The sequence below is a fragment of the Tachysurus vachellii genome, chromosome 6, assembly GCF_030014155.1.
Source record: "Tachysurus vachellii isolate PV-2020 chromosome 6, HZAU_Pvac_v1, whole genome shotgun sequence".
Taxonomy (NCBI): Eukaryota; Metazoa; Chordata; class Actinopteri; order Siluriformes; family Bagridae; genus Tachysurus; species Tachysurus vachellii.
Window position 1 is genome coordinate 16,710,801 of NC_083465.1, and position 15,000 is coordinate 16,725,800.

A 15,000-nucleotide genomic window follows, 5' to 3' on the forward strand; every position below is an offset into this window, starting at 1 on the left:
CTTTTGTAGTGTTCCTTTTTCATTACTTTGATCGAATTGAACATCACAATATAATGAGTCTCAGGAGGTTATTTGTCATACCAGTATGAAACCGGTGTTAATCTAGCTTGAGCGTTACATAATAGGAGTTTGGAAAAGAAACCGACGGACACACGAAGGAAATGAACGTCCCCATACTCGACTGGGGAATTACTGACAACTTTAAAAGTATATTGATTAAAAATGAATTTCTATAAGCAAGATAAAAGACATTATGAGGTATTGGGTTTTGCTTGAGATTGCTTTATGGGTGAGATCTGAAAGACATATAATAAGATTATAGATTTGCGCTTCACTTTTCTATTCTTCACATAGTAATTGACTTTTTTTTTGCTGATGGACTGGCCGCTGGCTCCTCTGACCCTGTCATCATGCGGTTCCTGTGCCAGCCCTTCCAGCATTGACTGGGCCGGATTGTCTAGTATTGATGTGTACGCTCTCTATTACTCGCCCCAGCAGAGAGCCAGGCACCTCTGGCCCCTTGTGGCTCTGCTCAGCTCTTCTCAGAAAATGGGAGCCCAATTACACAAGGCCTTTTGCTGCTTCCCAGATTGCATTAAGATCGAGATGGTGATATGCTTCGCCCTCGGCGCTTCTCTGATGATAACTGTCCCTGCATATTGACTGGTCTGCCTCAGTCTTCTCCAGTGGGCACTTTGCTGCTTATTTCCCCAGATAGAGGCCTCACTGAAAGGTATAGTTTAAAGGGGAGAAGTTTTGCAGCATATCTGTTATCGGATCTTTAATGCTGTAGCGTAGCATAGTGCTGATGCTAACCCAATAACGGTGGATTATGAGCAGGATCCATCAGAACGTAATGGCCCAGTCTGGACAGCTACACACTAACCAGGGTCATAATCGACCTGCTTGTTTTACTCAGTCTCTGTGGACCCTTGCTGCTGACAGTGCCGCGTCACTGTTGAAATGAAGAACAGCATTGGGTCATCTTACTTTCTGTTCCTCACTTCCCCTTTGGAATTTGTCCTCTTGCTTTCTTTTTTCATTATTATTGTTGTTTTCTTAGCTTTTTTTTTTTTTTTTTTGCTCAGCCTTTTGTGCTATAACAGGTTTTGATTTAAAAGACTACCAAGCAGTCAAATTCAGTAAGCTTTTCAGACGAGAGGCAAAACGTCTGTGTTTATTGCTGCATTTCATTTGCCTTGACTTGATACTGCACTTTTAAATACAAGGCTGCCAGAAGGCGTTCTTTCGAGTTCACAAAATGAACGTTTTTATTGGTGGATTTTTAAATATAATAATGGTGCAGTAAAGAATGAATAAATTGTATAACGATTAGTCTGACACAGATAGATTGATGGAAGGATGCATGGACAGATGGACAGACAGATGACCAGTTAATTAATGAATGAATTCCCTCTATTGGGCCAGTGGTGGCTCTGGGTTACTGATCAGAAGGTCGGGATTTGAAACCCCAACACCGCCAAGCTGCCACTGCTGGACCCTCGAGCAAAGCCTTTAACCCTCTCTTCTTCAGGGGAGCTGTATCACATCTGACCCTATGCTCTGACCCCAATTTCCTAACAACTTGGGGCATATGATGAAATGTTTTTTTTTTCTATGTATATATGGGACAAATAAAGGGTTCTGATTCATAGCAATTACCTTTATGATTATTATGAGGAAGGGACTTGTGGTGGAATAAGCTGTTGATTTATTTAAATATTTCTGGTCCAAAAGTAGTTAGTTTATTTTTATTTAGGAAGCCAAGAATCGTTATTTGTAGACTTTTGTATAACATCTGATCTAGAGAACTTTAAAAGATAATTACAAACCTTCGTACACTGTTCTTTCTACGAAGGCTTGTCTGCATCTTCTCTTTTCATGTCATTCTCTCTCACTCGGCTGTAGCTCGACTCTTTTCAGTCCCTTTTTTTCCGTCACCTGGGTGAACATATGGAGGTTCAGTGAAACGCTTGGTGCTTTCCAACCCTCCTTGTTTTCTAATGTAATGAACAAAGACTCATTGTGGGGCTGGGTGAAAGAGGATAACCATTTATCTGGCCTTAGAACAGTACAGGAGTCCCCAAACAAACAAGAACAATCAGTGTGCATAGCATTTCACAGATTCTAGATAAAAGTCTAATGGATCTTTTCCATATAAAAAAAACCCTTTTATCAGTAAGAACCACTAGAGAAGTAGAATTATACAGCATGAAGGTTTTTATATCCAAATGGCTGGATGCCTTATCAACTAGTTTTAATTATAGTTTTATTTTACTTTTTTTTGCATTGACACTGTGTGTGTGTGTGTGTGTGTGTAAGTGTGTAAGCTTCTACAGAACAAGCAATGAAATAGTGCATGTATACGTACAGTATGCTTTGTCCCTCCTGCTGAATAATTGCAGTTACTCATCTCCTGCTTATGCTCTTCTCTTTTCATGTCTTGTATTTTGTTTCTTCTTTGTTTTCAAACTCCCATGTTTTATTTACCCCTGCCCAAATTTTTTTTGTCATCCTCTTTGTGTCCCTCTGTCTCCTGCCCGGCTCTCTGCAGAAGTCCTCTGATGCTGCTTTGCCCCTGGCATCTTCTCCCTCTTCGCAAGCAGCCGAGAAAAACAAGCTGGAGGTACTGTAGCACTCTCGCTGCTGTGGTTGCGTTGCTGTGTGCTGTGCTTTTGCTGTGTGTGCTGTGCTTTTGCTGTGTGTGCTGTTTGTCTCGTCTTATATGTTAAATGACGAGGATCTCAAGGTTTGTATTCTGATACTGGAAACAGAAACCAGATACCACAATATTCTCTCCATCCGGGCTGCGGAGGAACTGGTCAAAATGTCAAGTCAATATTCAGTCTCTTTTGCAGTTTTTCATGTGTAGGTTCTCAGGACTCTTTAACCAGTCATAGTCCTGCCAACACCTTTCTCAACACAACTGTAGTTAAAAGTCTGAGCCTTTCTGATGCTTGGCTTAGTGCATTACACTTTGCAATGGTTTACTTGAAAAGACCTTGCAGCAGAATACAGAAGCAAGAGCACTGAAGTGAATTTTTATGTCTTAACTGCGTATTTCCCACGGCCACATCTAAAAACTAAAATAACACTCTTCTGTAAAAAATGCTAATGCAAATGTATTCACGAAAGCGAAGCTCGCTTGTGCACATACGTGTCAAAGCACCGAGTTTGCGCTCCACGCATTCTCAGTTAACAATTAAACTATATTTTTAGATCTGCTTCTCTTTAGAGTTTCTTCTGCAGTATATCACAGTGCTGGTGATTTCCTTTTGTGTAATAGCCCACTTCTGATGCTTTAAGATGAATCTTTATACTGTACTGTATATTACCACTCCCGTTCTATTAGGTTATCGTTTCCGTAGTAACAGCTGCTTCACTGTGATTTGTGCAGCATTAGCTGCATGGAATCTAAGCAAAATAATAAACACGCGCAAATTGTGCTGGTGTGTAAGAGAGAAAAACGTCTAAGCATCGATATGGTTTTTTATAAAGAGCAGTTTCTTTCATTTTTATGTTCGAATGTGTGTGCATTTTCGAGTCGTTTTAATAGTCCCTTTTTTTTTTGTCAGTAGAAAGTTTAAGGAAGTGTTTTTTGCATTTTTTCAGTACCAAATTTCAATATTTCTCTCATTAACTTTAAGTGGAAATGAGGGACCACATTTCGCAGACATCCCCTAGCAATGTCTGTCACTAAATAGGTAACTAAATTGAAAATTGAAAACTTAAGTAAATTCCTGTGGTATAAGAGGAATTATTTATTTTTTTTTTTTTTTGTTATTTAGTTAACTTGAACTACAGATTGGGCACAGTGGCTTAGTGGTTAGCACGTTCGCCTCACACCTCCAGGGTCAGGGTTCGATTCCCGCCTCCACCTTGTGTGTGTGGAGTTTGCATGTTCTCCCCGTGCCTCGGGGGTTTCCTCCGGGTACTCCGGTTTCCTCCCCCAGTCCAAAGACATGCATGGTAGGTTGATTGGCATCTCTGGAAAATTGTCCCTAGTGTGTGATTGCGTGAGTGAATGAGAGTGTGTGTGTGCCCTGCGATGGGTTGGCACTCCGTTCAGGGTGAATCCTGCCTTGATGCCCAATGACGCCTGAGATAGGCACAGGCTCCCCGTGACCTGAGGTAGTTCGGATAAGCGGTAGATGATGAATGAATGAATGAATGAACTACAGATTCTTCTACTTTGAATCAAATCTTCATTATCAGATAGATAGAAGACAGAAGTCTTTATTTCGTCACATATTTGGAAGTTGGGGTCAGAGCGCAGGGTCAGCCATGATACAGCATCCTGGGTTGTTGATCAGAAGACTAGGGTTCAAGCCCCCAGCATTGCCAAGATGCCACTGTTGGGCCCTTGAACAAAGCCCTTAACCCTCTTTGCTCTAGGGTGCTGTAGCATGGCTGACCCTGTGCTCTGACCCCAACCTCCAAATGTGGGATACATGAAGAAAGAATTTCACTATAATGTATATGTGATGAAATAAAGGCTTCTATTCTTCTATTCTATGAGCTGCACAGTAATGTTCACCATGTAGGTCATTATTCTATCCTTTTAATTTCCTGCAGTGTCCTGAGACCTAATTAGATGCTCACTGTTGTTTTTTTTTCTCCTTCTAATAGTTACACATCAGACACCAATGAGCTATTAATCAATCAAGCCATATTTACACTAAGATGTTATTTGCAATGTGAAGTTCAGTGAGTTCTCTATCAGTGGAAATAAACAGTCTGTATCACAGCCACTCTGTCTTGTACATGTAAAAATATATTGAATACAGAAACAGAATGCTTTATTCTGAATATATTGAAAAACCCCTTCTGAGATATTTTGTGTGTGGTTTCTAAAGGAAATGCGAATATTCAGTCTGTGTCATAGCTACTCTGTCTAGCCTGAAGAGGCTCTTAATAGAGAGAAAAGAGAGCGAGATAGATGCAGCAAGAGGGTTTGTGTAAAGGCCAGATCCAAACAGGTTAGAAGAAGATCGAGGACAGTCTGGACCTATCCTCACACTCCTGAACACACACTAGGGTGTCTGTGTGTGTGTCTGTGTGAAGAGGAGAGATGCTTCATTGCAGACTGATCACATGCTGCATTGTTTTGTACGCACTGCATTCCTGTTGTAAGGAAAAGAATCCAGTATGAAATCTAATGGAAATTCAAGAAATAATCAACATATTTTTTTTAAAGTTCTTCTGTAATGTCCCTGTGTCTAATTAGTGATTGTAATTAACATTTAAAATGTAATAAATCTAATCTAGAAATAATACACATCATCTTCTCCTTCTACTTTTAGCTTTCCCCGTTAGGGGTCGCCACAGCGAATCATCTGTTTCCACCTCACTCTGTCCTCTCCATCCTCAATTCCCGTACCAATTAACTTCATGTCCTCATTTAACATATCCATATATCTCCTCTCTGGCCTTCCTCTTGGCCTTTTACCTGGCTGCTCCATCTCCAACATCCTTCTACTAATATAACAATCTCCCTCCTCTGTACATGTCTAAACCATCTCAATCTATCCTCTCTGACCTTCTCCCCAAAACAACCTGAGCTGACCCTCTGATGTGCTCGTTCCTAATCCTGTCCATCCTCGTCACTCCTAAAGAGAACCCCAACATCCTCATCCCTGCTACCTCCATCTCTGCCTCATGTCTTTTCCTCACTGCTACAGTCTCTAACCCATACAGCAGAGCTGCTCTCACTTCTGTCTTGTACTCCGTCCTAGAAATAATATAGAAATAATTCGAATAAAAGGGGGGATTTTGAGAGGTTTCTAGTGGACATGTGCAAAAGTATCAGGCTTAAATGTCTCTGTTATAGAGGTTTATTTTCTGGCTTTTGCTTTATTCAGTCAATAACAGTTTCCATATGATACTTTTCCAGTAAAAAAAAAATGAATAAAAGTGTTAAATGGAAACGTGTGTATTTCAGTTCGGACAGTAACAAATGACGTAATAAACCACTAGTCAGACATTTTAACTACAAAACTTTGTCAGTATCTAGCTCAAAATTTTCAGAAGTGTGCTACCTTCTCCAACATGCTGTGAAAGTTTTACCAGCCATTTTTTCTTATAAAACTTCTCTACCTGAGAGTATTGATGCTTTTTTTACAACAAATTATTTAACTTGGACTTTTGAGAAAAAAAGTACATCAACTATCGACTTTTAGTTTTTTTTTGCTGTTTAGAAACTATTTTAATTCATTCCTTGAAGGCGTCTTTGTTTCACAGCATTTCTTTCGCTGTGCCTGAGACTTTTTCCACAGTTCTGTATGTCAGTCATTCCTATGAAATTGACACGCGTGTTTGGAAGCAAGCTTGTTTTGCTGATAGCATAGTGATAGCGAACGGAGAAAAACAGTGAAATAAACCCTGCTGAGGTTTTAGTTTAAGATGAGAATTGTTATAAATGTAATTATGATCAAAACAGTTGTTCCTCCATATAATGTCATTATTCAATTAACAGATTAACAGTTAATCAAGAAGTAGGTCTGTGCATGTAGGGTTGTTAAATGTGTGCATTTAGAGCCATGGCTGTAGCTCTAGTGGTTTAGTTTGTGTGTGAGTGCTGTGTGTAGAGGAGATCGATAGTGCAGCTCAGTCAGCATGCATGTGAAAATGGAGTAATCGAAGTGCTCATAAAGTGCTTCAAGTGGCTGAAACCGAGTTCTAGTCTTTTCATATTCAGACCTTTCCCCTGATTATTTTCAGAAAGAACAGCTTTTCAGGTTCCACATGATTTCAGGGCCACTTTCAGTTTTTTTTTGGGAAGGTTTTGTGCGATTTAGAGAAATGATTGGGAGTGTGTATAGTTCAGTGGCAATGGGGAGCTCTTCATAAGCCCGATGTTAGTCATAATAACTCTGCTGGACAGTGCTCCTTACATGCCCATTCAACTCCCATTAGAGCAACAGACTTTAATGACTGTCTAAAAAAACTTATCTTAAAAGTAGAGAACAGTCTGCACTCAAGCTGTCAAAGCTTTAATAAGGTTTAAGGTTTAATTTAGTCTGAAATTAGTTTGGGCTTTATCTGACCCAGTCTTTTATCCCATGTGGACACCTGTAAAATCTATAGCACTTTTCCAGCTTGTGTGTGTGTGTGTGTGTGTGTGTGTGTGTGTGTGTGTGTGTGTGTGTGTGTGTGTGTGTGTGTGTGTGTGTGTGTGTGTGTGTGTGTGTGTGTGTGTGTGAGAGTGAGAGACAGACAGACAGACAGACAGACAGACAGACAGTAAGTGTGATCTGATGAAGGTCTAAGTGCATCTAACACTAATACCCTCTATTTCTAACTACTTGTCATGACAGAAGGAGAGAGAGAAGAAGAAAGAAGAGAAGAAGAAAGAAAAGGAAACAGATAAAGGGAATAAGCCCACAGTCTTTGACAAGGTAATTCATCACTCATTTGCTTTGACTTTAAGGCTCTGTCATATGCCGTTGTCGCTTAAAAGACAGCAAAAAGCACACAGGAGGCGTGTTGAAGTGAAATGGGACGGATGATGAAGAGGATGCTTTTTGCCTGAGTGTCTGAATGGACTGGGGGATAAAAAGCACAGGCTTGCAGTCTTACTGGCCGAGGCTCTATTGTTGGATTGCACATTTTCAGCACTTGCTCATGGCTGTGTAACTGTATAAATGTATAAAAGCTAATGTGTCCACTCTGGCATGAAATATTTAGAAAGATCATTAGCTACATCGGTGAGCAAATAATATATTCATTAGTTTCTTCCATGGGCATGAGGAGGCTCTAGTGTTTTGCCCGAACTCAGTAAGTGCAATAAATAAGCAGTGTTACACTTGTACTGGTCATGATTGTAGCTGGGATTCAGCTACAGGTAATTACAGCCATGCTGAGGTTCAGTACAACAGCTGTGTGTGGGTCTTATTGCTTGTATACAACCATTCTGTAAATAAGAATACAATATCGAGGAACTGACACAATATGAGCAAAAAATAATCTTTTTTTTTTACACCACCAAATGAAACCACTTTCCAATGAAGCCAGAGCTGAATGAGTGGTGAGTGTTGCCATGCAACCACAGACTGACTGACAGCTCATGTTAGCCGTAGTAACAGATTCGGTGTATAGAACGATTGCTTTAATTGGGATTTTATGCAGTAAACACAGCCAAACAGAGTTATACGTACCAGTGCTGTTCAGCTAAATATCAGCACTTTTGGAACGTCCAGATAAACGTGCAAACCGGATGCAGTGACTGTGTGTATTTGACTGTGTGTAGTCTTTACATTCTTTTTAGTTTTCTCATGTAGCACCTTGTGTTTAACTTGGTGAACCGTCCAATTTAGAGAAATCAATAGTATATACAGATCAGAGACTGGGGTCATAAAGAGCAGGGAAAATTTGAGACTAGCCGATGACCAGAGCAATTGACAAAGTGCATTATGGGTGCATGACATAGAACTGGACTTGATGCTGTGCGTTAGTAAATCAGGAATGTTCTGGATATCCTCCACCAAAGATCATCGTGTGTTCTGCCTTAGTGTCTTCATGTCTTTAACCTTGAGGCGAGTCTGCTAGAATGAGTGTCTATTGTTCCCACATTCTGATAGGAATTCTATCAGAATCCCACATACTATAGGAATTTTGATTCCTATAGTAACATCTCATTCCCAAGGATTTGTATGCAGAACAGGCTACAAATTCGAAGGCTGATTAAAAAAGAAAAAGAGAAACTTCAGTAAATTCACTGATATGACAACACTTTCCGCAGGAAGATTATATATTTATTTACGGTTTATGGAGTCTTTAGAGGAGGCGCTTTGGGACTGAACATTTTTTGAGTCTTCAGGATGGAGGGGTTTGTGATTAGTTTTTTTTTCATTGAATTAACAAGCTGCATTTATTTTCTTATTAACTTCAGAGGAAGAAAACTAAGAGGCTCGGTAGGTTCCACGTTTTTATAGCTTCTATAACAAAAGTGAATTAAAAGAAGAACTAATTTGTCTCATGGACATTGCTCAAGATTAAATGTTATATTAAATGCTTGAAAAAGCACAACATTTATTTAGCAATAAATGAAAGGTTACCGTCATAATCTCTAGTCATGACTTCTGTGATATAAAAGAAAAGAAATAAATGAATAACATGCGTCATTGTGCCCCATAGTGGATTATTTTTCTGTAGCAGTATGTCTCAAGGGGTTCTATCCTAAACAATGTGATAAAATGCATAAAAGTGAGAAAACTGTATTTGTCTTTCTTACTCTGTCAATTTATTGCTTCTCAGCAAGAAGCCATACCAATTTCTGAAGATGTACTGACGCTATATGAGATGCCTGTAACTTCCAGTATGATATGATGCAAGTGCTGCACGAAAACAGTTCAAAGCTACTTAGCATGAGACACACACGAAGTTTACTTTTGGAGGGAAAAAGTGTTGTTCTGAACCTGTATCTAACAATCAGCCTCAAAATAGCAAATAGCCTCAGCACCGTTGATTTGTGTTGTTATTTAAGTGTGGTCTGTGACAGCATTAGTAAAAGCCTGTCAGGGCTGCCTGCAGGCTCTCTGTCGCCTCTCTGAGACACATGCTGTGAGAAGCAAAGAGAGGTGAGGATTTTATTGTGGTTGTCTGGGTGCAGTGAGGTGCTGAGTGACAGGATGTAAGGGTCCAGTCACAACACAGCCAAAGTATTCACTGTTTTTGTGTGTGTTTTTGCTCTTTTGTGTGCGTGCTTGCATGGGCATGCGTGCATGTCTGTGTGTAAGAGAGGTTGGAATTCTGTAATTTAGATAGAACAATATAATTCTATCATTTACAGATCCCTCTCTATCACAGTTTGTTGCTTGTGGATGCTGTAGTATGTAGCCTGGTGTTCAGGATGCTGCTGTGGACCACAGCTGGATTTGGATTAATATGATGTGCACAGAGACGGAGAACACCAAGAATAGACGGGACATTTTTCATCTTTGGGTTTGTCTAGCTACAGTAGTTAGAGTTCGCAACTTATCATGTTTGACCATTCAGCACTGTGAAGCAGTTTCGTAGGAAATAGTTTTGTGTGTAGTTTTGCATGCACCTTGAGTTGCGCTGTAGCTTGTGTTTTTATCTCTTCATTGTCCGATTGTTGTCTTGGTGAACAGTCTTGCTGTATTTTGTGTAGAGGTACAAAATGTGCTGCAAATCAACAACGTTGTCTGTAGCGCTGTTGGAGTCGAAGTCTGATCTTGATTTATACTTGGATTTGTCTCAGTCTTGGGTATCGGTTTCACTCAATTCTCCACTGAGAGTTTAGAAATTGTAAATGTTTGTGCCGTCTTTTCCTTTCACACACTATTTCTTTTACAAGATCAGTTGACATTGTACGAATGATGCCAACTGGTTGAAGTATAAGTTTTAAACAGATTTGATGGTTTTTCTCTACTGGTTTTCCAAACTGTTTAAAGAAACAAATTATTATTATACGGACTTTAGGAATTTTCTAGTTTAAAACAAAGACCCGATGATGCACACTCCACTCATCCCAAGTACTGAACTGAATGAACTGATTTTTAATAAATAAAATTAACCGAGTAAGATAATAGAAGTGTCACATGTCTCTTTGTTGAACGATTCTGCACCGAGGCACAATGCGGCAGACTTTACTGTTACCGAGGCTTAGGAATTGTGCCCTTTTGTTGTGGTTGTCTAAAATGTCAGCAGTACCCACATTTCCGATGAAACAAATGCATTAAGCTCTGTATATGTGTGTGTATGCATGTATGTATGTGTATATATGCGTGTGTGTATGTATATATATGTATATATATATATATATATATATATATATATATATATATATATATATATATATATATATATATATATATATATGTGTGTGTGTGTGTGTTTGTGCGTGTGTGTGTGTTTGTGTGTGTATGTATGTATGTATGTGTGTATGTGTATATATGTGTGTATGTATATATGAGTGTGTGTGTGTATGTATATATGTGTGTGTATGTATATATGAGTGTGTGTGTATATATGAGTGTGTATATGTATATATGTGTGTGTATGTATATATGTGTGTGTATGTATATATGAGTGTGTGTGTATGTATATATGTGTATGTATGTATATATGAGTGTGTGTGTGTATTTTAAAAAGCAACAATTGGTCTAAACTGCATGCTGCAGAAAGCAAAAACGATATTTTTTTCACCCGTTTTGGCACCACGAATGGAAATCAAATTGTGAGGAGTCTGGAGATTTACTACCAGTGTACTACTAGTATTTAAAAAAAAATGGAGGGGATTGGAGAATCCGGCACTATTGTGGATTTTATATCAAAGGCACTTAATACAGCCGTGAAATTACATTATGATGCAACTCAGCGTTAAAGTGCTTCTGTTATTATGGATGTTTCTGTTTGCTGCATTTGATGGATTCTTTCTGCCTCAACTTTCATTTGCCTGTCAGTGGGATTTAATCTCCATAAATATTTCAGCAATGTGCAGTGCTGGAATCACATAAGTGCAGAACCTTACAATGATTTTCTTTAGCCTTCACCGTCACCCCCATGTTCAGTTGTGTTTCCTCACATGAGCTTATAATCATTCCCTACCCCCACTCACACTGTAGGCTGCACGAATACAGGGTGTGTTGTACTGACCCCGGGTCACTGTGAGATTTCATTAATATGGTGCTTTGGCTGTGCTTGTGTGCTGGAAGCCATGCTGATCCAGTGACAACGGCGAACAGAGTTACATAAAGGAGAAAGGGAGAATGGAAGACGGTAGTGAAAAAAATAGTGGGCTTTTGTTAGAAGCTAAAAGGCAACAGTAGAGAGAGAGAGATAAGAATCTCTCGCCTGTAGCATGTGTGTTAAACGGGCAACACGTTTTCTTGGAAATAGCTGCTTTTGCTTCTCGAGAAGAACAGGAAGACACAATGTGTGAAGGAGGTGTTTGATTAGCTTCAGATCCATTCGGTTCTAATGTGTAGGAGCCCATGCTTGTGTGGTTTGAGTGTTGTTTTGGAGCCAATCCCACTTGGTCTAGAACACAATAAATGTAATTTGCTGTAGAGCTCCATTTATCTGATCTGTGCTTTCGATCAATCTTAGACTGCAACCTGTCACTCGGATTCCCACAATTCCTGTCATACATTCCAGTCGGGAGACGTGTTATCAGCCCAAATCACGTTCATGTCAGCGAATTGCGTCAGAAAATATGATTGGAGTCCGATAACACTTCCACACTTCAGAATGAATCTAATACACGATATCAGACATATGCATCCACTTCTCATTGGTCCTACACAGAATTCTTTAATCCCTGACACATTTTCATAGAAACAAAAAGAAGAGCTCGTGTCATATAATAGCTTGGTGATTTGATCTAAACCAATAGTTTACGATTATAGTCCAACCTCCGAGCGCATTTTATCCAGAACCTCTGAGGCGCTTGATAATCAGCTGGAAGTTGGACGTGGGCCCCAGTTTTCACATGTCACTTAAGCAAAATGAGATATGAGAGCGCACACCAGTTTTACTGACCAGATTTATTAACTTCAAACACTTTAATTCAGTTCTCCGCCTGTGCGTGCAAACTCGATTAGAATACCTGGATTGAGTTGTCTGAGATAATTGTGCTATCTTGTGTTAATTGGAGTGGGCAGATACGGGGAGACACGAAACCATGACTAGCAAAGCAATAATTGGCAAATCAGAGTGGCACAGAACTCTGGAGAAACACCTCAGGATTTTTTTCTTTTTTTTTAAATAAGGGTAGTGAGGTATAAAATATACCCTTAATTAAAAATGTAAACAAGATTGTCTTCATTCGAGTATTAATTTATTATTCTTTAATGTGCATGTGATGGGGATAATGATTTGGAGTATGTATGGTTCCTAAAAGAACCTTCAGATCCAAGAACCAAGAAAAGAAAAGAACCAAGATCCTTCAGGATATGAACGTATGAGAATCCATGTATAAAGAACTGAGTTTTGGGGATAGAAACATCAGGGGAAATATGAAACCAGACAGTGTCCGTGACAAGGTGCATTATGGGTGCATCATTTGGACATGGACCTGTTGCTGTGCATCAGTAAATCAGGAATGTCCTAGATATTTTACAGCAGAGATCGACAACTGCATCTGGAAAGTATGAAAGTACCAGAGTAAATATTGTAGAGCTGAGCTGATAAACATATGACAGATAAACGACTGAGGCTTCTGTAGTAGATCCTGTGTTCCAGCTCATCTGTATTCTTTTTATTTATTTTTTTATTTATTTATTTATTTATTTATTTATTTATTTTTTATGATTATTATTTAATTAATTAATTAATTTTTTTGTAAATCATTCTGTTAAAGGCAGTTCATTAGTCCAGAGATTAGCTCTAGGGCTATATAGAGGCTTACGACAGACAGGGGAACGTTTTACAGACTTTTTATTGGCTCACTGACAATAAATCAATTTAAATAAAAAATAATAATAATTCAATGACACAAATAATTGCATAAAGAAGTGTATGTTTCTGCTCCCTATGCCATGATTTTATGATGGGATGCAAAAACTTACAAAACAAAAAATAGATGTGCTGAAGCTTGTACGTTAATTATTAGGCGAAACAGTTGCTTATTTTGACTTTGATGTCGGCTGTGATCGCCAGTTACGGGTCCGTCCTCAGTCCCGGTTCTGTTGTGCATGATCTCCGCTCTGCTCTTCCTGAAGTATAAGAGCTGTGCTGCTGAAGGAATGAGAGTGCAGTCATGGCAACATGTTTATCATCAGCCTCCTTCACTTTCTGCTCTTAGTATCACTGCCTGAATGCCAAGGAGAAGACATCATCTTGGCATTCAGGTCGCGTGCACGAGTCCTAGTGAGTGCACACACGTCAATTGTTTTCAATTCTCTGCCTTTTGTGGGTGAAGTGTGCAAATGGAGGGAAAACCCGGTTTAACCCACAGGTTTTGCATAATGCGTCCCCGAAGTCCGTTAGGAACACACGTGACTTTGGAAGGTGTGATTAGATACACAGCTGCGTGCTTGCATTTGATGTGACACACTGGAACAGGCTCTTAGGGTGGCAGCATGGCTGTGCGGCTTCTCTACCTGGAAAACTGGCTAATGTGCAAGGAAAAGTGAAGATGGCTTTTGTTTTTTAAGCCTGTAATGGAGCAGTGGGACGATTACAGAGGGCTTTCTTCCTGTACCTAGATACGCGCCGCACACACTCAAGCATTCACACGCGCCTGCAATCATGTTCGACAGCACCTTGTTCAGGCCTGGCTTTTACCGAAATTACTTTCTGTGAATGACGGCTAGCATAAAGGCCCTGTGCCTAAAGACCCTTCTATCCTCCCTTCATCCATCCAACTCTCTAAACACCCACCACCACCACCCCCCCTTCCGACACTTTTTAGAGTCTCTTTTCTCTCTCACTCTCAATCTCGTCCTCACTCTCTTTCTCGCTCTCTCTTGTTTCTTTAACTGATTCTAGTCTTGGGAATGCTATCATCAGTTAGCTGTATAATAGACGAGACTTTAAGGTGTGGTGAGACTCGAGGGATGCAGCATTCATGTGATTACACTTTGAATTTAAATCTTATTCAATTTTTATTTATTGCATACACAACCATACACAGTGTGACATGTAGTGAAATGCTTTTTTTTAAACTTTCTATTAATCTGAATTAGCCATTCAATAGCAAGGGAAGAAAGAAAGAAATATATAGGGAATCTGTGGCAGATTAGTATGACTATTATTCCTGAAAATGGGTGGATTCCCTTTGTTTTTCCTCCAAAACATTGTCTTTTCTTTTCACATCGCTACAAGGGTGTGTGTGTGTGTGTGTGTGTGTGTGTGTGTGTGTGTGTGTGTGTGTGTGTGTGTGTGTGTGTGTGTGTGTGTGTGTGTGTGTGTGTGTGTGTGTGTGTGTGTGTGTGTGTGTGTGTGTGTGTGTGTGACCAGAGTGACCGGTTCTCCTTGCAGTCTCTCATTAGCACACTGTGAGATGCTCATTATGTTTTTTTTAAGTATATTTTT

At 39.6% G+C, this 15,000-nt stretch overlaps 1 protein-coding gene across 4 annotated transcripts in view; it reads left to right on the plus strand.

Moving 5' to 3' along the window:
* Positions 1 to 15,000, plus strand: part of smap1 (small ArfGAP 1) — a 109,816-nt gene that overhangs the window by 50,132 nt on the left and 44,684 nt on the right. Inside the window, exons 5-6 of one of the 4 annotated variants that reach the window (XM_060872586.1) lie at positions 2,555 to 2,626; positions 7,317 to 7,397. The exons of 1 other annotated variant lie outside the window; for it this stretch is intronic. In XM_060872586.1, coding sequence (XP_060728569.1) covers positions 2,555 to 2,626; positions 7,317 to 7,397 — 153 coding nt within the window. The remainder of the gene's footprint in view (positions 1 to 2,554; positions 2,627 to 7,316; positions 7,398 to 15,000) is intronic. 2 more of the 4 variants (XM_060872588.1, XM_060872587.1) reach the window with 2 other exon arrangements.